Genomic DNA, 26,320 nt, shown 5'->3' with positions numbered 1-26,320 from the left:
CATACCTGGGGCGTCAGGGCAGCGGTTGCCAAGTTTGAGGAGGTTCTCTTCGGTAATGCCATGGTTGAAGAAGGCTACTTTTTCCCCCGCGTTTGCCAGCGTCACTTAAATGTATAAAAAGCCGTGTAAAGTCCTGCACAGGTGAGTAAATTGATACGTTTCTATATTCTGTAGTTACATTACATTACGTCACTTATGTTGCATTCTTCATTTTGGTGTTTTTTATATATATATATATTTTTGTTTTGTTTATAGTCTTATGTGTTGCTAAATGTTCATAAACGCAATTGTGTGTGCTGCTTAGGTCCATACAACATGAACAACTAGATGTGTGCTTAGTATTGCCATGTAATACTATGCATTACATATGTTTATTATCCCTGAGTAACTTAGCTACTTAATGTTTCTATTATGAAGGGCGTTGAATTGTATAGTGTCGTTTTTCTAACAGAAAAATCAAATAGAAACCCCAAAGTAAGTAGAAAAGTAAAAGCGTATTCGTTTTTTTGCCAGTCAATTAACAAATTCTAACAGAATCATGTAAAATGTCAGCTCATACTTATAGAATGGGTGACTATTATTCCTCTGCTAGGTTGTTATAGTATTGTAGTCAGTGGCACAACACGTGGAACATGAAAAGTCATTGCACCATTACATTAGTATGCATTTTGCTAATCATCAAATATATTTTTCAGCTTTTATACAAGTCAAAATAATGTAGCAGATGGAGTAAATTGTTTTCTGTGTAAAATTTGTTAAGTGTATTAAGGCAAAGTAAATAGCATACAAATATTATTATGTACATCCATCATAAAGTACACCCCTTATTCGTTAGTCATTACGGCTAGGTTTTATTTTTGACATGTATTCATTCCTATCTATTGTCAGAATCGAGAAATACATTAATCGTCACCCAACTTCCGCCTTGTTCAAGTGCACAGTCTTGCAGAAACTTGTCGGAACAGGTGTCGCAGCATGAAATCGAGCTTGTTGTCACTGTATTTGCTGTGCAAAACAAGAAAACACATACAAAGACATTTGTATCCTCCTGTAAATTACAGACTGATAAACTGGGAGGGATTCTCTCCCACACCTCCTCTGGTGACTAATTACACCAGGCATTTTAAGGTTGTTACACAGCAAGAGAAACTACTCAACCAGGGAGCATAAATCTACTGTCTGAGCCAAGTTCCAGTAAATTTCCATACGGGTATAGAAGCCTGCAGAAAGCAGCAATAGGACTTTGAATCAAATAAGCATAATAAGCCAAAATTAGCACCCTGGAATAAGGAAGCAAATAAAAACAGTCCTAATGTGTATTTGGATTTGTTGAATGAGTTACAATAAGGTAGTTATCTCTAGTAGTGAACATTTATGGCTGAATTCAACCAACAACGCTATTATACCATGATTCTTTGACAACTGTCTTGCTTAATCTTGTTATTTCTCGTTCTGTGGTGTGTTTGTTTACTTATTACTCTCACAGGATGTTTGGCGGAGCCCTGCTCTAATGATAGCAGACGATGCTGTCAGTTACACCACAAAGTGAATGTCAGTTGTAATAACATATTTAATTGGTGCTGTAGATGTCCCATATTCATCAGCTAAAACATGTACAAACAATGATTGGTTGTGCTCACTGTTTTCCCTCCATATCTGCTTGTTTTATGTAGAAACAAGTTTCTAGCGCCTCCTTAACCACATGCTGGTGATGTCACTAACCCCGACACGGAGTGTGACGGTGTTTGTTCCAGAATGAGGAGAGGTCTCGTATTGGCAATGCTCTTGCTGCTGTCTGCAGCGGTGGAGTGCAACAGTAAGTTGAAAGGCCTGAATGATCACTCTTTGGCTTAGCAGCATGCTGACGGTCACAAAAATGATTCTCTTACCTCCACTGGACCGAGGTCTATATTATGAAGATAATTTTGGATTTATTTGACAAGGTTGGAGAGCTTTGTCAGTGCTCAGAGTATTCAAAAATACATTAAAAAACATCAACAGCGGCATTTTTTTTCTTTTTCTGATATATTATGTGACGCTTGAGGAAAAATATCGAAGATGATGCACAGCTTATATGTTGTACAGGGTTTGGCAACACTGAATCCCAACATATAACGTAGTGTACTGACTATGTCCTTCCAGTTAAAGATGCCCTTTGACTGTGAATCTGTCTTGAATTAACAAAAAAAAATAATCTAATAATAATAATAAATAATCTGTATTTCTATAACACTTTTCAAATCAGCATTACCAAGTGCTTAGCAAAGACATAAAAAGCAGTAGTTTGAGGAGCAGGCATATAAATCAAAGTTAATTAAAAAAAACAAAAACAAAAAACAGGAGAGGCTCACTTTTATCTAAGAAACCTTATCACATTTTGATATATCCCCTGTTGAGGATAAGTTACTCAATGAGTTACTCAAAGGCAAAGAAATTGTGCTGTGTTTCTCAAATGATGATCCACTATTTGTCACCATGGCCATAGCCAAATGGAGCGCCGCTACAGAAGCAGCACGATTGCCACAACAAAAGGTACAAACTGGATTAGGAATTAGGCAATATGTAACTGAGTGCACTGACATTGTTTGGACTTGAACTCGGCCTTGGACTTTATTAGCCATCACATACCACTGGCCAGTGCTTCTGTTTTTTTTCTAGCTAACATCTGTGTATCGCTAAATGAAATTTATTGCGTTCAAGATCATTTTAACATTTTAACATTCTGACAATTCCATACCATCACTATCATTTAAATTGTGCCGTGAGCACTGAACTGAACTAAGGTGGACACTGAAAACTCAGAGATTCAAATCTGGACAAATATGACCAAAACTATCTTCATGGCTATAGACACAGCTAAAGATCAGTGAACTGAACCAGCCCTGTGACATGTCTTTTTAATCCGTGTCTTCTTGTGTCAGCGTTTGTTGTTCTAATGCTTCGTTGGGAATAAGTGGTTGATGCTTGTTTGTACTCGGTGTTGTTAGGTTTGTCTCCACCAGGGAAACCAGTCCTGCTTGGCTGCAGGTCCCCTGAGAAGGAGACATTTACCTGCTGGTGGGAGCCAGGCTCTGATGGAGGGCTGCCGACAACACACCGCCTCTTCTACGAGAAAGACAAGTAAGTCTGATCACTATGTTTGTTCTTATTTAATATTCATTTCAAGACAGTTCGGGCAATTTTCTTGGGAAAGGGGAAGATGAAAGATAAAGGGGAGTGACTTACAACAAGTCTACTCAGACAGAATCAAAGCTTTTAATCTTAGTATTTTGTATTAACCGATGGGAAACAGATGGCCCATTAAACATCAGAGAGGTTGATCAGCCACACTGAGAGCTAGTGACAATTAAGCTGCTGTATTTAGTTAGGTTGTGCTCAAGACAAGCAAGTGGAAAAGTACCCTTGTTGACACGCTTGTGCTCAGTCAGCTGAGCTCAAATCTTTGTTGCTGTGCAAGACTTCAAAGAGTTGGGTCACCTGTGTGACCCTCACTTGCCCTAGCCTGAGGACTAAAGGCCAACACTAGTAGACTCTTAAAGGATGAATTGCCACAAAATTGAGTCATGATCCCCAGAGGATGAATCCAAACAATGTTCAACATGCCTCGACTTGAGCTGAACTTTCAATTTTTCTGACACCAATTGCCTGAAAAAGACATTCCCATAAGTTTCAGCTGTAATTTGTGTCCATGGCTAAGTAATAAATATTAGCATGCTAACACTCAAAGGTATTTTAGTTGCAACTGCATATTATTAAGCTTAGCCTTAACAGTGTGTCTGTCAGTCATAAAAAGAAAAGTTTGGGGACAGATTTACTTCCTGATTGAGAACATTTTCCAACACTGGCATTTGGGATCATGTTGCAGTGGTCAGTGAAAAAGCTGTTGTCTGTCTCATCTCTTATTATCAGTCTAGTCATGTAGTTGTTTACTGATTGTTAATATGTATTTAATGTCCACAGCATAGTTTTAATTTAAAGCGCTGACTCTGTCGTATACGTAGGTAAGCGCAATGCTCTGAGCAGCTCTCACCCATATCGCGGTCAGTAAAGGTCTTGTTTTGGCTTCATACAGCTCGCAGGGAACGCACGAGTGTCCCGACTACCATTCGGCAGGAAGTAATTCCTGCTTCTTTGACAAGACCCACACCTCCATCTGGGTCAACTACTACCTGACAGTGGTGGCTTCCAATGCACTCGGGAACACATCCACAGATCCCTTAGAGATTGATGTGATGAAAATTGGTGAGTTTTTTTGCTTCATAAATTATATTGACATAAGATGCAGGATTAAAATGTCAGATACTGAGTGTCCTGATTCTTACTGACTGACACATACAATAAATAAATAAATAAATTTCATCACTGTCTCTGTATTTAAAATGTAAATGGAATTCCAGTAAAGCAAGTTTCTGTGTATTGAAATCTGAGCTGATTTTAGGGTTATGACAGAGGTACAATTTGATCCCTGTGTGTCTGGCTTGTACAACGTCTATAAAAAGAACTGACCTCCCTTCATGGATTATTGTTTTACAACACAGTGGATATCATTATGTAGGAATGATTAGCTGTGACACTAAATAACTCCTTCATTCAATTGAAAAATCTGTACAAATAATCAATAATAAATAGTTTTAACATGCTTGCCACATAAGTGTATTTGTTTTCAACATGAACCAGTTTGAACTCTTGACCACCTATAGATCGGTGTCTTTATTAGAGACACAAGTCAACACTGCCGAAAATTATCTGTGCAGATTGAGCTAATGATTGGCACAGTTTTATTGACTGCCTTCTAGAGCTCTGTGAGGAGTGGAAAAGTACTGAGTGACAGTCATGAGGCACAGATGAAAGCCCTAACAGAATGAGGTAGAACTGGTTTGTGCACAATGTAAAACTTGTGTACAGTCTGGGATCAGACTTCACATCTTTTGTCTGATTATACAGGCAGTCATGTAGGTGAGTGCACATAGGGCCTACTTTACAACTAACCAAAAATCATCATGTGCATTCTGCACATGGCACATGGTGCTGCAAATCCTCAACATGTTTACTTGTTGCAATAGTGGTATGGCTCAAAGCTCAGCAATGCAGGTCTGTTGGTAGGTCAGTCCACCCCCTACTCATTTTCTGTTTGTATCTCCACCAGTACTGTTGAATAAAGGAAAAAGGCTTTTTGTTATCCTCTGACCTCTCGACCTATTGTCACTTCAGTCATGACTGCTGAGTGGAAGGCACTGCACTCTCTCTACTTCTTCCTGCCAGCCCTGGTATTCAAACCAGAGACCTCCAGTCCCAGGCCCTCTTTTCAAACCATGAGGCCACGGCTGCCTTAATGCAGTATCACAGACACATACAGCAGTGTGACTATAAACTCTGAATCCTGTTCTGTTTTTGCTCCACAGTCAAACCCGACAGTCCTGAAAACATTACAGTGGTTGTGGAGGACAGAGAGAACAATCCATCTCTCCATATTAGATGGGAGCATCCCTCCAATACGGACATCAAATCCGGCTGGGTCACCATTAAATATCAGTTGAGAGTCAAACAAGAAAACAGCAAAGTCTGGAAGGTGAAAACCGAATTCCTGAAAATCTCATCAAAATGTTTATTTATTTGAACATAACCAGTATATTTCACAGTGGGGTCAAATAGTATTCACAGCTTTGTTTCCCGAAGCAAAGTTAATTCTCCTTGGATGACTGCTGCATGTTGTATTTGTTGTGCAGGAAGGAAAGCACAGCGAGTTCCTTTGAAAGGCACAGCCTATGACCTGCATGTAAATAACATGATCTCTTTGCTTAAATGAAAATGACTTACAAAAGTTCACAACACTAGACAATGAGCAAATCAAAATTACAATGTTTGCTTTGTGGTATGTTGCATTGTAAATGCTGAAGGCATGTTAAAAAAGTTTATCATGACTTAAAATTAGAAGCGGTAAGTCCAACTATCATAAACGTGATCATTGATACAAGTGAAAGAACATAGGAAGGCTGGAGTTTTTATTAGTGTTATCTAGACACAGGGTGCCATCTGGTCCATGTGTTCAGATGTTCAGTCAGACCTACTGTATTTTGACTGAATTAATCAGTAACAGATCAAAATCAAACAGGAAGCAGATGACTTACGTGTCAGATTTTGTTAAGGAAACTGTATATCAGTGTGCTGTAACCATCATTTAGCGAAGACAAATGTATTTGCTACTGCTGTTTGACCCAAAAGTAATCTTAAAACAGGTCAAAAAATGAATCTTTTCTTTCCTCTTTCTTAACAGAATTACACATCAGGCATACAAACCTATTTCACGCTGTACAGCATCAATCCTGGGGTGGTGTACATGGTCCAAGTGCGCTGTGCTCTAGACAATGGCTACTGGAGCGAGTGGAGCAACGCTACCTTTGTGAAAATCCCAGACTGTAAGCCTCAGAACGTCTTCACTCTATTTTGAGCAACTGTTCACAATAAATAATAATGAAAAATGCTTCTCTTTTTTATTTAGATCTTCATAATGAGAGACCCTTTTGGATATTGGTTATCTGCCTCTCTGCAATTCCGTTCTTAGCAACACTGTGTGTTTTGGTAATAAAGAGGAAACAGTATGTATCTGATTTATATGTACTGTATACAACTACTTATGTTAAGCCATGATGAAAAAGATCTAACTCATGACTGTTTCTGTTGTTACTCAGCGTCAAGCACTGTCTTCTGCCACCTGTTCCTGGTCCAAAGATAAGAGGAGTGGATGCCCATCTTCTCAAGGTAACACTGAATCTGTATTATATTTCCATGCTACCAAAAAATATTGGCCTCGTTATTAATGTACTGAATGAATCCTTTCAGAGTGGGCGGTCTGAAGATGTTCTTAATGCATTGATTGTCAACCAGAACTTTCCTCCTGTGTTGTCCTGCAAGTACCAGATGGAGGAGTTCCTAATTGTGTGTGACAGTAATGACATACTTTTGCCAGAACGCTCCAGTTCTCAGATAAGGAAGAAAAGCTTGATTATTCCTTCCAGCCTCCACTTAGACTTGGAAGTCCAGTGTAAGGACCCAGCGCCAAGCCAAAGTTCCTGGAAAAGCAAGGACCAGATGGATCAGATGCTCCCTCTGAAGCAGCAGTGTCCAAGTGTTATAAGAGAGGCAGCGGATCATCACAAAGGTGCCACTGTTCATACCGTGCAACCCCTCGCAAACAGCAGTTATGTGGATATTCAGAGACATGAGAACACGCAGGAGGTTGCTGTGCCGCAGGTGGACTACAGCAGAGTAAAGGAGGTGATGGGTGACAATGTTCTCATCCTTGAGAAAGAATGTTCATTAAGTCCAGATGTTCAAAGAAGAGAGGAGAACACGCAAGAGGACTACAGCCGGGTGAAAGAAGTGCATAGTGACAATATTGTTTTCCTGCAGAAACAAAATGACTTTGTTAACTCTCCCTGTAAGGAGAATGGTTACCACTTCACAGAGTGTCCCAATCAGAAGCCTTTCTCTGGATCAAGTAAACTGGGAATGTGCACAGAACTCACTGGCAATGGATATGTAGATACTATCCCTGCACCACTTCTAATCTAAAGTTTTGTATTATATAACATGTAGACAACACTCATACCCTCACCCTGCCCAGTCAAGAATAAGGCTGGGAAAACAGTGGCTATAAAAACCAGACCAAAATCAGTCATCGCAGAACTTAATGTGATCTATAACCTGTAAAACTCAACTGAATAAAAAATAAATAAATAAATAAAAATTTCAGGGGGAGGGAAGTAAAATAAAAAAATACAATAATGTGGTTTGCATAAATGTGCACACCCTTAAACTAATACTTTGTTGAAGCACCTTTTGATTATATTACACCACTCAGTGTTTTTGGGTAGGAGGGCATCTTCTGTGCACAGCCCTCTTCAGATCACCCCACAGATTCAGATTCATCAGATTCAGGTCGGGGACATTCCAAAACTTTAATCTTCTTCTGGTGAAGCCATTCTTTTGTTGATTTGGATTGATGTTTTGGGTTGTTGTTGTTGTGCTGAAAGATGAATTTCCTCCTCATATTTAGCTTTCTAGCAGAAGCCTGAAGGTTTTGTGCCAGCATTGACTGGTATTTTATAATTCCCTCCACCTCGACTAGGGCCCCAGTTCCAGCCCAAAGCATGATGCTGCCACCACCATGCTTCACTGTAGGTATAGTTATTCTAATGCCTTGGAATTTCTTTGGTATCCTTCTCCTGACTGATACCTTTTAACTTAGACAGACTTTAACTATCCACAAGAGAAACTGCTTGGTCACAGTAGCTCAGTTGCACATAAAAACACTAGTTGGGAACACTAGTAAAAAGTAAAAGTGAAAATAAAATAATTGGAAGCTCTCTCTGGACCATGGCTTTTGCTGTAAGATGTGACAAAGAACAGCTGAACTTTTTTTGGAGTGAATCAGAAACACTTTAAATGATGCCAGGTATGTACTGACTCCCATTTAGAATGAGTCTGAATGTGACACAGTCATATCCCCAGTTATAAGAGGGTGTGCACATTTATGCAACCGCATTATTTTAGTTTATTTTTACTTCCCTCCCCCTAATATATTTTATTTTTTAATTGAGTTGTACAGGTCATAGGTCATATTAAAAGTGGAAAAAGTTCTGAAATTATTGATTTTGGTCTTGTTTTTTTACATCACAAAAACCTGGAATGTGATCCACCTTGCTATTATTATCATCACCATGACTTTCAGTACAGGCATTCATGGGGGCCATCAGTGGTGCAGAGTCTAACATCTTGACATCTATTGGATGGCTTGTTGTTAAGTTTACTCCACTGAGGGTAAAATCCTATTTATGTCTCTAGCACAAACAGCAGGTGAAATCCTTCACTTCATCAGTGCAATAGCTTGACATCTGCACAAAACATTGTCAAGACATTTGTGGTACCCAGAAAGTGTATCTGAGTGACTGATGAATTTTGTGCGATAAATATTCGGTCTCTAAAAAGATAGATGGGGCTGTGGGCACTTGATTGCGTGAGAATTTCACAAATTTTGAATACTTGTAAAACTAAGACACTCCTCTGAGACTCAATTGTACTTTAATACAAATTATTAAATGTTACCAATCAAATAGGCTAAATGTAGGTGCTGAACCTGGTAAACACCTGCTAAAGATCAACTGTACACCTCACAGAGCTGCTGATAACACGAATTAATGTTAAGTATCAGTCTTAGTGGACTGACCTCTGTGTCATTACTGCTACTATACATTCAATTTTTCTATGCAGATTCTTAACTGGTTAGTAACAATCTGTGTTACTTGTTCACAGAATCAATACAGTTTTATCATTTTAAGAGTCTTTGGCAATTAACAAATAATATTTGAGCTGTAGTCTGCTGTTTGTTTGTGTTTTTTTTTTTTTTGCTTTAGGCCAAACTAACTTCCTGTCTGTCTGGTTTTTCAAGAACCTTACCATATTTATTTCCAAAGTCATTACACACTACAGCAGAAGAATACTGCTGTTGCAGAAACACTTCAAATATGGTGATATATTCTACTGTAAAAAACAAAAACAAAAAAAAACATCAAATCTGGTAACTCTTGCTTAAAAGAATGTGCTTGTATTTGATCCAAGTCACAAATATTAACTTAAAAAGCCTAAACATGTTAGGTTTCTAATCACAATGATGTATATTTAAACATACTCCTGATTTAATACAATGACGGTTCCTAAAATTTATGACAAATATATTGAGTTTCATTCCAGAATGTCCCAGGAGAAATGTCCTTTTTTTCATGTTTTTGATAAAAATGATAAATAAATGATATGGAAATGAAGTCAAAATCAAATTTTATTTTCTAAAGCAGTAATAAAGAGAAGCATATTTTTATATCTTAAAAGGTATTTATGTTAGGTAATGTAAGGAGTTTGAGATTGCTAATGAATGATATACTGTATCTCTACTTTGAGACTGGAAATTTTGGAATGACGCATTTCATTTTAACAGTCTGATTATTAGAAAAGAAATCCTGACTTTTTTTTCTTTTCTTTTTTTTTTTTTTACACCCATTCAAGGAGAGCAGTCCTAATAGAATTCAATTTTGAGCACCGAGTCTGGTCTTAAATGACACTTTACCAAGTGGGTCTTAATCCCATGGTTATTTCTGCTGCCTCTCCTTAAAACCAAATACAGCTTTGAAGGAGCTTGAAGAGTAGGCTTGCAATTTTTTTTTTTTAAGTTGTTTGTGTCTCCTTTAATCAAATAAACAAAATATTTGCCTATTATTTTGCCTCACAGCAAGAAGGTTCCAGGTTTGAATCCAGGCCGACTGGGTCTTTCTGTGTGGAGTTTGCATGTTCTCCCTGTGTCTGCGTGGGTTCTCTCCAGGTACTCCAGCTTCCTCCCACTGTCCAAAGACATGCTGGTTAGGTTCATTGAATGGTTGTTTGTCTCCAGCTCCAGCACCCCCACGGCCCTTCACAGGACAAGCGGTTACAGAAGATGAATTAATGAATGAATGAACGAATGAATTTGCATAAACTGGCCTCTTTCCAATGTATTTACTTCAGACCAAGTTTACTCAATGTAGTATCAATAGGCAAATCTTAGTGGTAAAGAAATGACACAAATACCAAGATCTTTTTTTGTTAATTTATTTTAGGAGATCTCTGGAGATCACATTTCACCCCAGTTCACTGCTGTTGAACATCAATCAACCACTGAATCAAGCAACAGTTCATTCACAATCTTTCATCAAATGACACTTATTTATATTTTTGCTTGGAAAAAAAAAAAACAACTTCACTCCAAACTCTCCCGAATATTAGTTTCCAATTTAACGTGTGACAGCTATCAATGTGAACACACACATACACAAACATCTACAAAAGAGCTCAATCAAAAATAGATCTTTACAAGATCAGGACATCCAAACTTCCTCTGTGTCAAATAAGCTCTTCTTTTTTTACACACTTAATTCCTATTATTTCACAGTCTCATTACCACAGTTTTACCACCTTAGAGCAAAGCATTTTGATGAATAATGAGACATTTTGGAAAATTCAAGTATTTACTTTAAGATTACTGTGAAATTTAAGACCGTGTACAGCCAACACTCATTTTGCACAGACGCTTAATATAAGAATTAATGCTGGTTCCTTAACACTAAATGCGCCAATATATTGGTCCAGGAACTGATACAATAAATTCTTTAGGATAAGTTGTTATCATCTTGTAACATGACAATTAACATGTGATTATCTAAGCACCTCTGATTATGGTAATTTGTCCTCTGTTATCATTATTTCATACACTTTCCTCACTATGTGATACAACTGAAAACAGAGTAAACAGCTAGTTATGTTAATACAAATTATTATTTTGTTATTCCTTATAAAAGAAAGCCAATGCTACATTCATTCGTAATATGTAGTAGAATCAGGCCGCTCCAACTTGCAAAAAGATTTAAGTTTTTAGAAAAGAAAAATCTGAGTTTAATTTGTTTCAACTCTGAACTAAAAAGTAGATATGGTGACTTACAGACTAGGACTGAAATTCATCTGTGGTTGAGTGTGATCATTTGTAAACCTGTAAAAAACTGTGAATGTGTAGAAAAGATCTGACATTGTGGAAAAGGCATTGAGGATGTGAAAAAAAACATTTGTATAGAAATTATATGAAAATGTAGTAACCTTGTAGGACTACTAACAGTTACAAAAACAGAGACTGATAGACTATACATTCTGTGTAAAATGGACATGTAAAATGGGGACATACAAGAGTGATGTGTCAGTTTTATGGACAGTGTCAGAAATTTGAGTTTCTCACTTTTTCCCCTACAATAACACATCTTTTATAACATTCTTTAACTTGAATTTCACCTTTTTCCATGTTAACTTACTTCAGAAGCTCTAAATGATATTTTATTTGAGCCTGTTTGTACCTGAGGTTTAAGTCCAGCCAGGGACTTTTGTTGCAAATCAGCCGGCTCTCACCCTTCGCTTTCTTTGTCAAATAATAGCAAACATCCCAGAAAAATACTTTATATTTAAGCTAAATAGCAAGAAAATGCAACATAATGGCAACATATTGGCTCCAAAATGCAGTGATGATTTATCTATAACTGGTGGATATACCCCCACGTGTCCTATAAGGAGCGTCAATGACATCATAGCTGAAAATTCATATTGTGGGATCTCTCTAGGTGGCTGGTCAGTCCTTGTAAGTCACTGATTAACCTTATTTAAATCTTTTCAAATGTTACCAACATAAAATGATTATATGATTAAATCCTGATTAAGTTGTGGGCCCCTGTTTGTGAACCACTTGATCACAATGCATTTTCTGCACGTGGCATCCTAGGTTCGTCAAAGCTGTTGATCATCTGAAATTGGTTCCTTTTGTTTGACATGAAAGGCTTCGCCACTGTCAGCTCTTCTCATCTTCATCAGTGTTTTCAGTACATTCACTGTCCAAGTGCATGGAGCTCAGGCGCTCCTCAAAGTTCAGAAAAGTGTGGTTGCATTCCTTCTCCAACATTTTCTTCCAGATTTTTACTGAGGAGGAGATCGAGAAAACATGAAATTATCTGAGCTGATTTTTAAAGGTGAAATCTCTTAACAATTTTATCATTTAACACTACTTGTTTTTAACTCTGTCTCCAACTCTGTCTCCACCATGTCAAACCAATTCATAGGAAGAGCAGATGCACCCATCTAGTGTGCCACTCCTTTAACAGAACAGTAACTTACTATATTCTGGTTCCTCTGGCTCCTCATGGTCCTCTGGGTCAGGACCAGGCTTAGCTTCCTCATACAAGCTGTTGCTCTGCAGCTCCTCAGTGTTCGCTTCCTGTTCTGTCTGATCCTGCTGCTCCAAACTCGACACCATGGCCTCATAGGCTGCCCTGGCCTCAGATGACAACTCAATCATCTTATGATAGTAGTCCTGTGGGAAGACAAATAGTCCTCAATCGTCTTCTACAATGGTGCTGTGTGAAAAAAAAAAAGTGTATACAGATACTAAACATGACCCTTACCTGTGCACCATCATAGTTGAAGATGCCTACCAGGCTGACAGGCACAGCCTTGTTGACACAGCGCCCCAAAGCTTTCCTGGAAAGCGCAAACACAAACGGCACCCCCTGTTCACGACACGTGTCGATGATGGTGTGTAGAGCCTCATCCAGGCCACCTGAAGATGATGACATTTTCCATAAACATCAGTGACGGAGGCAAAGGCCTTGAACAAACTCAGGTCCATCATGAACAATGTCCACCACCCTTACACAACACAATAATCAGGCAGAGAAGATGTTGTACACACACACTCACACACACACACACACACACACACACACACACACACACACACACACACACACACACACACACACACACACACACACACAAAGCCATGTGCACAGACGCATGAACAAAAGTCTTTGACCCACATCAATACTGAGAGGATGGGGAGGAAAGCTAAGCAAATCCTGGCAGATAGCTCCCACCCTCTTTTTAATCAGTTCGAACTTTTGAAATCCGGGAGGCGCTATAGAGCCCCTCTGGCCAAGGGGGTTTTTAAAAAGTCTTTTATCCCTAATGCCATCGGCATTCTTAACACAACCAAGTGACCAATCCACATGTCGTGACTTGAACTGCCATCCACTGTCTTATTGTATTTATTATTATGTCAATGTAATGTTGTTTGTGTGTATTTGTCAACTTTGGTATTTTAGTACTGTTCTTTGTGTTGGTGAGCCGAAGCCAAATTTCCACCTCGGTGGGCAATAAAGTTTTATTCTATTCTATTCTATTCTATACCCGGGCAAGACTGTCCCAGTTGCACAGCACTGCAAGCAACCCAACCACATGGGCCTGTAGCTTAACCAGACGAACAACAGATGGAGAAATGTAAGTATTAGCATGATGTCAGAATAGAATAGATATACAACAAGAATCAAACTATTTTCATGTGACACAAATTAATTGGGCAAAATTGAATGACGTAAGCAAATCAACAAAGTCAAATTGTTGTCAGGGAAAAATGTTCCCATGCTTCCCACTTACACATCCACATACATGGAGAACCTACTACTTCCTCCAATGGCAGAATGTTATTCTTGTACTTAATCATGAGGTACTAGACTGAAACGGAATTAATATACGTACATGTATTGCGAATGTACACACAAGCAACCACAGGTGGCAATGGCAATCCAATGTACCACAGTAACTGAAGACTTTTAACCAAACCTACAGTATTTGTAGAGTTTTATGAAAACAGCTAGATGTGAATGTCTCTGATTGTGTGTCTACACAACACTAAAGTGTTTTGTTCTTATTTGAGCACATATTCATTAGATTTTTTTAACAAGGCAGCCAGTCAACAGTGTGTCCTGTATTTAGATTGACTTGATTAGTGGAAGGCATAATTTAAAATGTTTATACCATGCTGACAGAACTAAAGGCCAAAACTCCTACAGCACAGAAAACAAATTGAAACTACGCAATAAAAGATAAAGGATAGACACAACGGAGACACAATACTCACATGCATTAGGTTAGCAGACTACAACACCTTTAAGTGTGTGTGTGTGTGTCTACATGGGTGTATACTATGAATCACACTGTATGGACAGGTGTTTACAGTGAAGCTGGGTTATCTGTCTCCATTACACCACCATGGCTCAGCCTCGCAGGGCCATTATCTACTCAGACCTGCCTAAACACACACACCCAGAGACAGGAAGCCCCACATGCTAAAGGCAAGACCCTTGACACAAGGCCATGGTGTGAGCACATAATGGGCCTTTCTGAGGTCTGGGGGTTGTTGACGCAATCCAACACCCAAACGTTGGGGGAGACCCAGAGAAGAAAAAAGGCCCACTTCCTTCATCTACTTGCTTTTCTCTGACCTGCGTAACATCAGACACATTTAGACACAGCTGTTCATCGTAACCTTGCTCAATGCTCAAACCCGCTTCGTTCTAATATTTACTGTTGTTAATGTTTTGAAGAGGAGCCAAAATCCGACCCGGGGTCAGTTTAACATCCTCTTACAGTGGTCAGATGTTGTGGTGAAGCACAGTGGGCTAGTTCCTTATCAGTTTCTGCAAACAAAGTTCCACAGGAATCCAGTTAATCCTGTGTGACACATGCTGTGAGTGGGATCAGATAGTAAGCATGTGCGTCGATGCTACATTTGTGACCAAGCACATACGCATTTAGTTTGTTTATATATCACTCATTGGGGAGTAATCATGTCATCATATGTTCATGTTATTCGTCCAAATCATGCTACAAAACAGTACTACACAACCATTTTAAGCCCTAAAAGTGTACAGTACCTGTGTCTGCCTGAAATGTTTGCACAGTATTGTATATAATCTGTATGCTCTGGCATCATGTAGACTTGGCTGCTAGTTAAGAATAACGAGGAAAACCTCACCGCCAAATAACACAAAGTGGTCAGAAAAGCCACCAACAACTGCTTTCACATTTTTGAAGGCCCAATGGCCAATTGCTGTAAGGGACACTTTCCCACCATTTGTGTTGGAGCACACACGGTAACACTATAACTGTGTCTCATCAAATCCAGCTAGGTTTACATGACGTGCCCACTGTATACATACACATGGGCTGCAGCTGGACTTCAAAGCTTATAAAGTCGGATGTTTGCAGTAGTAAGCAAGTATGTATCACGCTGGTCTGAGACTAGGGTGATCAGGTTCTGCTTTCAAGAAACAAACAAGTGGGCGCTAACACTGGCATTGTGACATTGATCTGATGTGAAGGAGGAAATCATTTTTATCATACAAATACTGAACATGAAAAGTTTAAATCCTAAAATATCCGTATCAGCTCTCTATAAGTCATATTATTTGAACCTCTGCCTGTGTGGTAACTGTTTGAGAGTGTAAACATTGTGGTAAGCCCCTGGCCAGGTACTGTCTGGTCTGGTATATGAGGTGGTACCACCGGTCTCCCACTGCCTTTTAATTCTAAGTGAAGGTGGGGGGAGCCGTTTTAATGAAAATGGTCCACATCATAAAAGCAGATTTGACCAGGTTCATCCACAGTTCAGGCTCAAGGACAGTAAACACAGATAATATGGGCCGTACCATTCACAAGTGCCAACGCACTAAAGACAGGGAAAGTGGACGAGTACAGAATCAAATGGTGGTGTATAGATCCTTAGTAACAGAGTAAACAGTTATTTAAATAAAAAATAAAAAAACACATGTAGGAGAAAGAGCTAAATAGACCAAATAAAACGGAACAAAATGGCAGTATTACTGTAAATCTAAAACAACATGCGTGCATAGTTAGGATATGCAAGCATATCAAAGATTTGAGAGATCAGGAAAAAAAAAGTAAAAGAAAAATGAACTAAAAGTGACTTAGAATTCAACCCCATTGCACAATGTTAGATATTCATATCCCACATGAAGATGGGACCTGTCTGAGTTTGTCTTAGCTTTGTTGTTTGTTTGGACTGAGTTGCCCAAGACTATGCTGAGGACAAAGATGCATTGGCTTCAACTGCCACTATTAATCTGAGTTCTGAATCTCTCACTAAATAAATGAATGTCAAACACATGCTATGCTGACTTAAGTAGATCTCCGACACAATGACGCACTATGACAGGGAGCGCTGAAGCTGTTCTGCTGGGCCATAGTTGAATAGCGTGCTAACACATGGTTATGGCGAGATACGCTTTTGTTTATGATCTATGTATTGGCAGAAATATGCAAGAAACTGAAAGAAACAACCTAAACATAATTAATAATAAATCCAATTTGTGGAAAACTTTTTTAAAATGCCACACACGATGCCCTCCCTTCAGTACATTAGTATGTCTCAAGAAGATTGAGCTGGATGAAAGGATGAAAGACAGGGAGTTGTGGGATGGAGAATGACGGCCAGAGTTCAGCCATTGACTAATTTTAACATTCAACCCCATCCATTCCCTCTATTGGTTTTCTGATGGAGTAATGGAAGGAAGGGGACCTAATTGGTGGGAAGCTGCCCAGAAGCCACTGACCTGAAGCAGGATTGGAGCTACAGTGTGTTTGTGAGTGTGTTTATGTCTGTCCAGAGGGGGTCGGAGGAGAAGGCAGTGTCCTGGCAGGATACTGGGGACTCAGTTCCCACAAACGCTTGCATCTCTCCTGCTCAAGCTTCACAAGTCTCTCCTTGCTGGGTCAATGCTGCCTTCTTCCAGGGGATTCCCACTTTTTCCCAAGGCCATGGCCAGCTAGCTCGGACTGCCTCTCGTCGCCAAATGACCCCGAGTTCGGCCACTTGCTTCCCTTATCTGTCCTTTCCCAGGGCTGTGGTACTCTATCCATGTCCCCAGTCTCTGTCTGTCACCCTCTCTGTCGTCTGATGTACAGTGGTCACATCATCTAAACCATCAGCTTAATTATGGCCTGTCCCACTGAAAGTAGCAACAGTACATGCTGCTGCATGTGAGACATTGTTTTTATTAGACCACGCAAATAAACATATATACTATATTACCAAAAGTATTCGCTCACCCATTCAAATGATCAGAATCAGGTGTTCTAATCACTTGGCCTGGCCCCAGGTGTATAAATTCAAGCACTCAGGCATGCAGACTGTGAAACAAGACATTTGTGAAAGAATGGGCCGCTCTCAGGAGCTCAGTGAATTCCAGCGTGGAACTGTCATAGGATGCCACTTGTGCAACAAATCCAGTCGTGAAATTTCCTCGCTCCTAAATATTCCACAGTCAACTGTCAGCTCTATTATAACAAAATGGAAGCGTTTGGGAAAAACAGCAACTCAGCCACGAAGTGGTAGGCCACGTAAAGTGACGGAGAGGGGTCAGCGGATGCTGAAGCGCATAGTGCAAAGAGGTCGCCGACTTTCTGCACAGTCAATTGCTACAGAGCTACAAACTTCATGTGACCTTCAGATTAGCCCAAGTACAGTACGCAGAGAGCTTCATGGAATGGGTTTCCATGGCCGAGCAGCTGCAGCCAAGCCACACATCACCAAGTGCAATGCAAGGCGTCGGATGCAATGGTGTAAAGCACGCCGCCACTGGCCTCTAGAGCAGTGGAGACTCGTTCTCTGGAGTGATGAATCACGCTTTTCCATCTGGCAATCTGATGGACGAGTCTGGGTTTGGAGGTTGCCAGGAGAACGGTACATTTCAGATTGCATTGTGCCAACTGTGAAATTTGGTGGAGGAGGAATTATGGTATGGGGTTGTTTTTCAGGAGCTGGGCTTGGCCCCTTAGTTCCAGTGAAAGGAACATTGAATGCTTCAGGATACCAAAACATTTTGGACAATTCCATGCTCCCAACCTTGTGGGAACAGTTTGGAGCGGGCCCCTTCCTCTTCCAACATGACTGTGCACCAGTGCACAAAGCAAGGTCCATAAAGACGTGGATGACAGAGTCTGGTGTGGATGAACTTGACTGGCCTGCACAGAGTCCTGACCTGAACCCGATAGAACACCTTTGGGATGAATTAGAGCGGAGACTGAGAGCCAGGCCTTCTCGACCAACATCAGTGTGTGACCTCACCAATGCGCTTTTGGAAGAATGGTCAAAAATTCCTATAAACACTCTCCTCAACCTTGTGGACAGTCTTCCCAGAAGAGTTGAAGCTGTAATAGCTGCAAAAGGTGGACCGACATCATATTGAATTCTATGAGTTAGGAATGGGATGGCACTTCAGTTCATAGAATGAGTAAAGGCAGGTGAGCGAATACTTTTGGTAATATAGTGTATACTGCATGTATGTATACACACACTACAGTCTGGGACAAGACATCTAGGGTAATATTGGTCATTTGTAGTAATCAAGAACCACATCATTTAATCTAAAAGGCACATAATGTGCTTTAAAGTAAGATTAAAAAAGAACAGATGTGTATTTGGTTGTGTTTAAGATAACACACTTGTTTACTACAGTCTGTGTGGCTAAATACATCATGTGCCAAATGAGCTGTGAAAGCTGTCAGATGTGTGTGTCAATAATTGCAGTACAAGAGACAGACCTCAGGAGTTAAAAGACATGTAACTCTCTTTCTCTCTCTCACACACACACACACACACACACAAATACTGTATAAATCGCAGACACCAAAGGTGTTTCTGTGTGCGTGTGTGTCCTAGGTTTGTGCTTGCTGGATATGCAGTTGTGTCAAGAAAATTCTGCTTGCTATTTCTGCTTGCTATTTCTTCAGTTCAATTCAATTTTATTTTTATAATGTCAATACCAATGCAGATTGTCTCAGGACGCTTTACAGAACCCAGAGCCAAAGGAAAAAAAACCCACAATCGTATGCTTGGCTGATCACAGTGCAGATCAGGATTACTGAGTGACCAATACTTAAACTACTACAAGTCTTTCTTTAGTTGAAGGTGATGTGTACACTGATTGCTCCATTTAGAGTATACTGCAACTGATATGCAAATGGGAGCTCAACCAACCAGGCTAACTTCTACGAAGGTGGTTCAAGTTTAAGTATAAGAGGCGGTTCTTTAGAAAAAAATAAATATTCTATATGCTGCAACAATAATAAAAGTTTGTACTATTTAGTAATCATTAAGTTTGATTAAAGGTACTTCTGCTACTAAACTTATGTACACTAGTACAAAGTTAAAGCTTAATGTTAACATGTGGTCACTCTAAAAACTCAAAGTCAGAACACTCGACACCCAAACGCTAACCCCAGACTTTTTATTTTAAAGTCATTATCCGTCCATCTTTTACACCTAAACAATAGTCAAAAGAATGCATATAAATTCATCTCTTGTCGGCTCTAGTAACCAAGGACGACATGCTAATTTTCACCCACTTTCAGGTGAAATGCTATGATGCCAAGAAAGCTTGTAAGTAACTTCTGTGATGCACAAATTCCACCTGTCAGATCATTTTATTACCAACTATAAAACACATATATGCACTACTTTTGGTTTGTAGATCTAGAACTGTTTTGTTAGTTTTTGATGAATTTTAAAAAGTACTATCAACATGTCAAGTCCAAAATTGTGAAAGAAAAAAAAAAGTTTTGAAATGGAAATGGAATTCAAAGTAATACTTGATGTGAACATATCCATGATATAAACTGTAGCTTCTGTAAGGGATAATACCCAACAAGTTTGTAACAACTAACATGCGGGTTCAGATCCAGATGCTGTCCCTCAGACTAAAGGCTCCCAGCTTCACTGCGAGTGGTGTTATTCATTTCTTATTCTTTCCTTCTCCTACCATTAGCTGTTCAAGAGTCACACAAATATGATACACACACATGGTTCTCACTTAGACTATATTTATCCTTCACTTCAAATGTTATTGTTACACAAATAACCCAGGCTCCAAGATCTTTAGCCGAGGCTTAGTCGTCGCTGTGTACCTGCGCTTCAATACCGACTCATCCAATCAGAACAACAAACATACACCTACATCATACGTTAATCCTGAACAAGAGTCTAGACTTGTCAGTGGCCAATATGCTGGTACGATTACACAGCAGAATGAGAGGATGACAGGAAAAAGAGGGGGTGGCTGAGAGGTGGTGGGGCTTTCTGAACAGTGGCACAGTGCTAAGATGGTTAACCCTCCTGTTGTCTTCGCGTTTACTACGCACCTTTTGTCCTCCCGGGTCAATTTGACCCGGGCTGTTTTGACTGCTTATAAAACATGATGTATAAATTTTTTTTTTTTAATTTTTTGTTTCACCTTTTAATTGAACTTGTTTCCAACACATTAACATAAATTTTATATTTAGTTTTGTAGTTTATGGTACAACACACCTAATTTGTGTACGTGCGGGTATGTGTGTGCATTTGCGTGTGCATGTTTGTGAGAGTGTGTGTATGTGTGTGTATACATGAATGCGAGTGTGTGTGTATGTATGTGTAATTATATGGAAGAAAACCAAAGTTATGACAGTTTACATTTCGAAATCGGGTCAAATTGACCCGAAGACAACAGGAGGGTTAAGTTCCCATGCGAGCTTGTGTTTACCCAGGGCTAAAGCCACTTCCCCCTGCTCCGACACACACACACACACACACACACGTATTCCTTCTGAAACTGTAGTTTCAGAAAGAATTTACTATCAAAGTTACTATTTCGAAAACAAAAAGGAAAAACAGGAATTAATTCTACACACAACACTCAGCAGACATGATCTGGGTTCTGCTCAAGGTTTCTTCCTGTTAAAAGGGAGTTTTTCCTTGCCACCGTCGCCTTCAGGCTTGCTCTGGGGTAAAGCGTCTTGAGACGATTTGTATTGTTATTGACGCTATATAAATAAAATTAAAAATTGAATTATGGAATACTGTTGCTGCCGAAACTATTTCCACAGAGAAACTATGCTATGTTGGATTTGCACCTGAATTACTTCTGAAAAAAGCACAAAATTATGAGCCTGTGAAAGTGTCAGCTAAAAGGTGTTCGAGTACCTTTGGACTGGATGCGTTCACAGTTAGGTGATAGGATGACACACTTGATCTTCCTAAGTTTGAGGTGCTTCAGGACCTCTCGAAGGCCCATCACAAGCCTTCTCTTCATGCGGGCCTTCATGGGATCCTTCTGGTACAGGCGGTCCTGAAAACGAACCAGCTCCTTTAGCAGAGTCGTCACACATTCGTCCACGTCTTTGCTCAGCATCTGGCTGCAATAGCTAACATACAAATGAACAGAAATGTGAGAAAAACAGTTGTTTCTGTTATATACGTTTTCTTGCTTTTCATGATAAACAATGAAAATGCAAACAGACGACAGCTTGGTATGTATGAAGTAAAGCATGCCATATTTGTAATCTTACTCTCTGAATTTTCTGCTGTGGATTTTGGTTGTTCTGGCTAGGTAAAGCTCAGGTGAGGTGGTTTGTTGCTGTATAGTCATCTCATCTTTGTCCATCTCTTCATCGCCTTCTTCCACAGTTTGGCTTGAGCCATTCAATTCTGTCTGATCATCAAATCCCTCTGTAGGACTGCCAGCCTCATCTGAGGTTTGAGAAGCACAAACTGCAAATAAAATATCAGTAGTTCCTTCATCCACGTACAGCTGATGATTATTTAAATATACAGGACTCAAATGGATTCTACTCCTTCACAAGCTTGCTCTGACCTGTGGCATGCGCATCACACTGCTCTTCTTCTGTGGCATCATTAACGAGATTGGACTCGTTTTCAGGCAGCAGTCCTCTCTCATCCAGCAAACGCTTCTGTTTTCTCTCCTCTCGTTCTTTCAAAATAACCTGAGGATCAGACAGAAATAAAGTCTTCACAAAAAGGCGGTACAGCTGAAGTGTGTCCTCTTGGTTCCAGACTAAATAGACTTGCCTTCTTAAGAGGAGTGGGTTTCTTGGCTTTGGGCACCTCTCTTTGCTTGCCTTTCTTTACCAAAGGGCTAGTGGAGTCCAGGGGATTGTGTGCGATTTTATCTTGCTGCCAGGGTGGTTTCTTCTGGACTGTTGTTTGCTTCTGGACAACAGGTAGTCCTCCACCAACTACAACGAAAAAATAAAAGTAGACTTGGATCTGAATCAGGAAGCCAATCATTAAAATCCGTTATTAGTAATACCTTCAGTAACTGTTCAAAGCAGGCTTAGAAATAAACTGCACCAACCTGAGAGAATGAGTGGCTTGGTATCCTGCTTGGCTTTCTGAGACTGCTTTTTTTCCAGAGCAGCCAACATGTTCCCAATATCCAGCTGGACAGGAACCTTGCTCTTCTTCCCAGAGACCGTCGCCGCTTTCTAAAAATCCGGCAACCAAAAACATATTCAACAAAAAACAAACTCTGTGTACACTGTTCTGTCCTGGATAATGTCAAAGGTCAGTTTAAACATACAAAAACACAAACCTGTCCCTTTTTAGCAGTTTCTGTGGGAGTTTTTGATGCTGATGATTGTTTCTTGTTCTGGTCAGCAGACTGATTCTGGCCTCCTTCTCTTTGGGTTTCCTTTAAAATGCAACCCAGTTTTAAAAACATCATGGTCCATTTAATTTGTGTCCTGCTATATCTATTAGAGGTGTAACGGTATTTGTATTTGTCCCGCAGTGTCACGGTACGGGCGTCACAGTTCAGTGCACGCAGTCATACGCCGAATACGTCTGAGTGAGTAGCCTATTAAATAAAAGAAAAAGTCAAGTCCTCACTTCAATCCAGGTGACGGTAATGAAAGCTGCCAGCAAACATTATTAGCCTACAGAAGAAGAAAAACAGACGAAGAAAAGTAAGGGAGAGCATAGTTGTACTAAGAGAAGTGTGGAGTTGGAAGAGCCGCCGGCTTCATTTAAATCACCAGTGTCACTTTGGTTTCCCGGTGCAACATAACGGCGATGGCACGCGAGTGGTGGACCGGACAAAGACGGTCTGCAGAGGTGTTGTACGTCGCTGGAAACACATCAAACATGCTAACGCAGATAAGACGGCGTCACCCCGAAAATCTACTTTTTACTTTTCTAACAGGAGGTGGTTTTTATTTTTTTTCAGTCAATTGGTGTCTGTTCAAAATAAATGAAACAAAGCTACTCTTATACATGTGAGTTTTTGTTGCTTTTTTCCGTTGTACCAAACCGTGACCCCCAGACCGTGATACGTATCGAACCGTGACTTGTGTGTACCGTTACACCCCCAATATCTATATAACACAGATGTATGTACCTCACTGCAAAGCTTTCGGTTACTTATTAACCTATCAGACAAAGCAAGAGCCAGTCCTGGAAACTCCTCTTCATCCTTGAAACAAAAGAAGAGAAAATGAATCATCTTCCCCCTGTCACCGATTCCAAAACAGTGGACTGAATGCAAAAACAACACAGATTTAGTTTACCTCAAATTTTGGAGGCTCTTGAGGAATTGCTGGCTCTTGTGACTCGGCATCTACATCCTGACCAGTGCTTTTTGCCTTCTTCTTTTTCTTCCGTTTTTTCTTCCCCGGTGTACCATCTTCCTGTTGTGCAGCCATGTCCTTTATGTGAGAAGATGTAAAATGGAGAGACGTTTAAAAAACACCACAGAGGTTCACCTGAAATCTATGTCTCATTACCTTAGAAAGTGGCTGATCACTTTAATAGGCAGCCACACATTTCAACTGTCAAAATAGACATTCAAAATAAACGTTTTACTGATTTAAGTAAGTTTTACTGTTTGATGAAAATACATTCTCCTTTGACGCACATAATCTAGTTCCAAGGTTTCTACAGATTTTACACATTAGAAAAAAATGAAAACAATCAACATACCTGCGTGTGGTTGCTGCCAGCTGTGCTGTCATTACGAACAGGTTTCTTTGGAGGTTGAGAGGCAATATTAGCCCAGGATGTCACTGCAGGCTGACCTGTTCACAACAGCAACAACAACAAAAAAAGACATGATCAATGTATGAAATATTACTGACACTCCCTTAATGTTTTGGAAAGACTGACCACAGAGTTTCTTACCTGATGGGGTAAGGAGGATGTCTAGATTAGCATCAATGACAGTTTGTTGGGAGTCAAGTAGTGGTGGGGATCCTTTCTTGACAGACTATTCAATAAAGAAATCACATCGGCACCACATACACGAGCATAACTTTGTGTTAGTATAAATGTTCACAATTAGCACCAACTTTTACACATCATCACATTTGACGTTTCCATGAGACCAGACCTTGATGGAAGATGGCAATTTTGGAGTCTGGGGGCTCACTGATGAAGGACTTGGACTGCAGGCCTCTTTCTGAGTGGTTTTGGGCAGTGAAAGGCCGACTAGCTCTGGAAAATCAGCCATCTTCACTTCAAATGGGACCACATTTGTCTCAGTTGGTTTTATAAAGTTTGACGCAGACCTGGCACTGCGAAAACCTATGGATGAATTAAAAGATTAGAGCAAAACGATTTACTGATGAGATGCCGTAAAAAACAATTTTTAGTGACTAAAGTAATAGCGCAAGAAAATGTAAGGATCCACTGAGGTACCAAGGGATTCAATCACACAAAAGTAAACAATGCCGTGTACGATAACTACCTTTTTTCTGTGCATCCATTGAACTATTTGCCATAGTTCTTGTGTTTTTTGATGGCTGTGAAGACACATAAAATCACTTAAATAAATACAATGAAAATTTTGCTCATATCTTCTTTTCTGTAACTCAGAATGAAACCAACCTTCGCTTGTGTGTCGCGTGTAGACCTGTCTCTCTGGAGGAAATCATCACTGGACTCTCTAACACGCCGGCTGCTGAGGTATCCATGGCTCCTTGACCCGTCTCCTCTGTTAACAGCTGCCTTTGGAACTGACTGGCCCCTTAACAAAATTAAGACATTTATAAAAATCACTAGTTGAAAAACCTGAATTGAATTTAGGTCAAGTGACCATTATCTTCCTACCCTATTGAATTCTGATCCGAGCCATAAGGATTTGGTAGAATCAGAGGTGATGTTGAGAGTGGCTCTTTAGTCTGTCTCCTCAGGTGTTTGTGCTCTAAAGCCTGGACGGCAGGTGACAGTTTGCTCTCCTGGGGGAAGATTGTCATTAACAGTGTGCTTGAATATGACACTTGAGAATTTGAACTCTGACACCGTATTTAGCTCAATAGCCTACCGATCCTTGTATGTTTTAGGCTCATATTTCATTCAAACCAGTAGTATCAAGGTCCACTTGTCATTCGAGTAGAGTTAACCATTAGTTAGCACATTTATTAACTCCGGCGAACGTTTAGCTAACGTAACTTTTGGTTAGTCAAAACTAATGTCTTACAAAACTATGTGACAAACAAGTAATTCTTTACGTCAAACCGGTCGTTAACTTTGTGGTATCATCTACACATGTCTGCAGTCGCCAAAGTTTGCTAAAACCTAGCTTATGTTTGACTACAACATACAGCGTTCGTTAGCGTGAACCTGCTAGCTAGCACTAGTAAACAACTGCAACATTACTTTTCGTTAACTACCTTGTCCATGATAAGATTCTCCTAGGTGTAGTCACGTCTTCGTAAGTTCACCTGAGCTTCCATGTCTTACCAAACTTGTTCTTGCAACAGTGCAACGTGTGTATGCGCCAATAGTGGTTTGGCTAAGCAACCTGTTTGCTAGCATAGCAGTTAGCAGCTAGTTGAGATTGAAACAGTTGATGAACACGGTGTGTGCGACAGCGACACCTCCTGGCAGCACAGCGTAAAGAAGCCATGTAGTATGAAGGCTACGTATGTTCCATATTTTATAGTCACAACAAGTAGTCACATTTTACGCTGATGACAGATTTGTACGTCTGTGAAGGTTCTCGGTCATCCAAGTCATGGTATATCTAAAAAGAGTTTTAAAAAAGTCAACTGGACTTGTCGAGTTTTTTTTTTT

General features: G+C 39.9%; 2 protein-coding genes across 6 annotated transcripts; one reads left to right on the top strand and one right to left on the bottom strand.

Annotated features, from left to right (window-relative positions):
• Positions 1–2: 2 nt before the first annotated feature.
• Positions 3–10,520, top strand: prlrb (prolactin receptor b). Of its 3 annotated transcripts, none has more exons than XM_084551003.1 (9): positions 3–141; positions 1,674–1,816; positions 2,988–3,120; positions 4,073–4,242; positions 5,403–5,569; positions 6,275–6,416; positions 6,500–6,596; positions 6,690–6,759; positions 6,841–10,520. In XM_084551003.1, the coding sequence occupies exons 2-9, from the start codon at positions 1,756–1,758 to the stop codon at positions 7,570–7,572; spliced, it is 1,572 nt and encodes a 523-aa protein (XP_084407129.1). In that variant the 5' UTR covers positions 3–141; positions 1,674–1,755; the 3' UTR covers positions 7,573–10,520. The 3 variants fall into 3 exon arrangements, with proteins under 3 accessions (XP_084407129.1, XP_084407130.1, XP_084407131.1); XM_084551005.1 differs by having other exon boundaries at positions 20–141; positions 1,487–1,816; XM_084551004.1 differs by having other exon boundaries at positions 13–1,816.
• A 102-nt stretch (positions 10,521–10,622) lies between these two features.
• Positions 10,623–26,318, bottom strand: LOC311492665 (selenocysteine insertion sequence-binding protein 2-like). 3 transcript variants are annotated; one of them, XM_084551001.1, is made up of 18 exons: positions 25,918–26,318; positions 25,355–25,482; positions 25,133–25,271; positions 24,993–25,047; positions 24,636–24,829; positions 24,428–24,512; positions 24,230–24,324; positions 23,818–23,955; positions 23,649–23,723; positions 22,845–22,943; positions 22,608–22,737; positions 22,322–22,488; positions 22,107–22,236; positions 21,802–22,003; positions 21,437–21,657; positions 13,023–13,177; positions 12,736–12,931; positions 10,623–12,540 (listed from the first exon to the last, which is right to left on the bottom strand). In XM_084551001.1, the coding sequence occupies exons 1-18, from the start codon at positions 25,924–25,926 to the stop codon at positions 12,413–12,415; spliced, it is 2,346 nt and encodes a 781-aa protein (XP_084407127.1). In that variant the 5' UTR covers positions 25,927–26,318; the 3' UTR covers positions 10,623–12,412. The 3 variants fall into 3 exon arrangements, with proteins under 3 accessions (XP_084407127.1, XP_084407126.1, XP_084407128.1); XM_084551000.1 differs by lacking the exon at positions 25,918–26,318 and having other exon boundaries at positions 25,355–25,664; XM_084551002.1 differs by lacking the exon at positions 25,918–26,318 and having other exon boundaries at positions 21,802–21,982; positions 25,355–25,664.
• Between the last annotated feature and the right edge of the window lie 2 nt (positions 26,319–26,320).

The sequence above is a fragment of the Chelon labrosus genome, assembly GCF_963514085.1.
Source record: "Chelon labrosus genome assembly, chromosome: 9".
NCBI lineage: Eukaryota > Metazoa > Chordata > Actinopteri > Mugiliformes > Mugilidae > Chelon > Chelon labrosus.
This window is presented reverse-complemented; position numbering and strand designations above follow the sequence as displayed.

Bases quoted from the DNA above. Each gene is read 5' to 3' on its own strand.
- prlrb (XM_084551003.1), top strand. From the start codon at position 1,756: ATGAGGAGAGGTCTCGTATTGGCAATGCTCTTGCTGCTGTCTGCAGCG. The intron at 3,121-4,072 runs GTAAGTCTGATC...GGCTTCATACAG, and splicing joins CTCTTCTACGAGAAAGACAA to CTCGCAGGGAACGCACGAGT. The intron at 6,417-6,499 runs GTAAGCCTCAGA...TTTTTTATTTAG, and splicing joins CTTTGTGAAAATCCCAGACT to ATCTTCATAATGAGAGACCC.
- LOC311492665 (XM_084551000.1), bottom strand. From the start codon at position 25,500: ATGACAATCTTCCCCCAGGAGAGCAAACTGTCACCTGCCGTCCAGGCT. The intron at 25,272-25,354 runs GTAGGAAGATAA...AATTTTGTTAAG, and splicing joins TCGGATCAGAATTCAATAGG to GGGCCAGTCAGTTCCAAAGG. The intron at 22,004-22,106 runs GTCAGAGCAAGC...TTTTATTTGCAG, and splicing joins GTGTGATGCGCATGCCACAG to TTTGTGCTTCTCAAACCTCA.